General features: G+C 40.5%; 1 protein-coding gene across 1 annotated transcript; it reads left to right on the top strand.

The window, feature by feature from the left end:
- The first annotated feature begins 201 nt into the window (after positions 1-201).
- hamp (hepcidin antimicrobial peptide) lies at positions 202-1,219 on the top strand. The gene is made up of 3 exons (XM_085471951.1): positions 202-510; positions 611-688; positions 832-1,219. The coding sequence occupies exons 1-3, from the start codon at positions 424-426 to the stop codon at positions 937-939; spliced, it is 273 nt and encodes a 90-aa protein (XP_085328077.1). The 5' UTR covers positions 202-423; the 3' UTR covers positions 940-1,219.
- Positions 1,220-1,497: the final 278 nt, after the last annotated feature.

Raw genomic sequence — 1,497 nt, 5'->3', positions numbered from 1 at the left:
TTCATATCTTTCTCAGACACTGGGACCCCACAATCAAAAATAGATCAGTGAATTTCCCCTAGTATTGCAGGACTACAGTAAGGAGAAATGAAGAGGTCAAAAACTTCCCCATTGGAATTGGGTAACTGTTGCCAGGAAAGGGCTGGGCCTCCAGCAGCGATGAGGCAATACTGAGCCCAACTGTGTATAAAAACCAACACAGTCAGCATACCATCAAACAGGAGAAGGACACGAGCTGACAAGGGTCAGTGAAATATCTAAAGAAATCCACTTGCCCAGGCAATCACCATCCATCACTGGACCTGAAGAATAAATTGAAGGTATTGTGGTGTTCTTCGCTGCACCGGCACCCATGAGAGGGAAGACCCATCAACTCTAATCTTCAAAGGGTAAAACAACTTAACCATTTAAACCCCGACAAAAATGAAGGCATTCAGCATTGCAGTTGCAGTGACACTCGTGCTCGCCTTTATTTGCATTCTGGAGAGCTCTGCCATCCCATTTGCTGGGGTAAGAATTCGTCTTAAACTCACTTCATTTGCTTATTAGATATAAATGTTTTGCCAGGACGCTGAGATGCGCCTCCTCAATGTGCATAATTCATTAACAGGTGCAAGAGCCGGAGGAGGCAGGGAGCAATGACACTCCAGTTGTGGCACATCAAGAGATGTCAGCGGAGTCATCAATGGTATGTTCAATCGACTGAATGAATTAAACCAATTACCAAGAGCAAATTAAAATTTAAGTGGATGCATTTTCCCTGCAGAGTACCTTGGTATATAGAGCGGATGGAGTTGAACACCTTGCTCACGTCTTTTGTCTTTCCCACAGATGCCAAATCACATCAGGCAAAAGCGTCAGAGCCATCTTTCCCTGTGCCGCTGGTGCTGCAATTGCTGCCGAAGCAACAAGGGCTGCGGCTTCTGCTGCAAGTTCTGAGGATTCCCGCAACAGCCACAAAATATTAATTTATTATGCTTATTGACTCTTTCTTAAAGACTTTCTCCGTAGCATTTACTGTGCTATACACATTTTACATAATTTTGAGGAGATGTGAATTATGAAACAGCACCGAAATAGGAGAGCTTCTCTACTGTATTTATTTTATACATTTCAACCATTTTGTGAATTTCTTTTAAAGAGAAAGTCAGATGTGGACATTTCTTTCATTGGAAAAAGTTGATATTTGGCACTGAATAAAGAATACAAATTAAAAGCAGCTGCAAAAATGTTTTCTGTCATTTTTATGGAAATGTTCATCTACAACAGTTAGCAAGAGATTAGGTCTCAGGTTTATGTTATTATTAATCAATATCCTATCCCAATTTTACCTTTTGAGCTTCTACTTTGTTACATTAAATCATTATATCACTAGAAACAGCTGGCATGTTGCATATGCAATGTTTAATACTCACTACACACAACGCACAACTCATACACAATTAACATCAAAATTTGTTCTGCTCTCCATCGCTGACAAATCGTTTACACACTAGT

Source organism: Copadichromis virginalis, linkage group LG11 (assembly GCF_057382275.1).
Source record: "Copadichromis virginalis isolate Kocher_CV1m ecotype Utaka linkage group LG11, C_Virginalis_male_GT1.1, whole genome shotgun sequence".
In the NCBI taxonomy this organism is placed as follows: domain Eukaryota; kingdom Metazoa; phylum Chordata; class Actinopteri; order Cichliformes; family Cichlidae; genus Copadichromis; species Copadichromis virginalis.
The sequence above is the reverse complement of the archived record's forward strand: the minus strand, read 5'-3'. Positions and strand labels throughout refer to the sequence as shown.

Excerpts from the sequence above, each read along its gene's own strand:
- hamp (XM_085471951.1), top strand. The coding sequence starts at position 424 with ATGAAGGCATTCAGCATTGCAGTTGCAGTGACACTCGTGCTCGCCTTT. Across the intron at positions 511-610 it reads CTGCCATCCCATTTGCTGGG|GTGCAAGAGCCGGAGGAGGC; the intron begins GTAAGAATTCGT and ends ATTCATTAACAG. Across the intron at positions 689-831 it reads TGTCAGCGGAGTCATCAATG|ATGCCAAATCACATCAGGCA; the intron begins GTATGTTCAATC and ends TCTTTCCCACAG.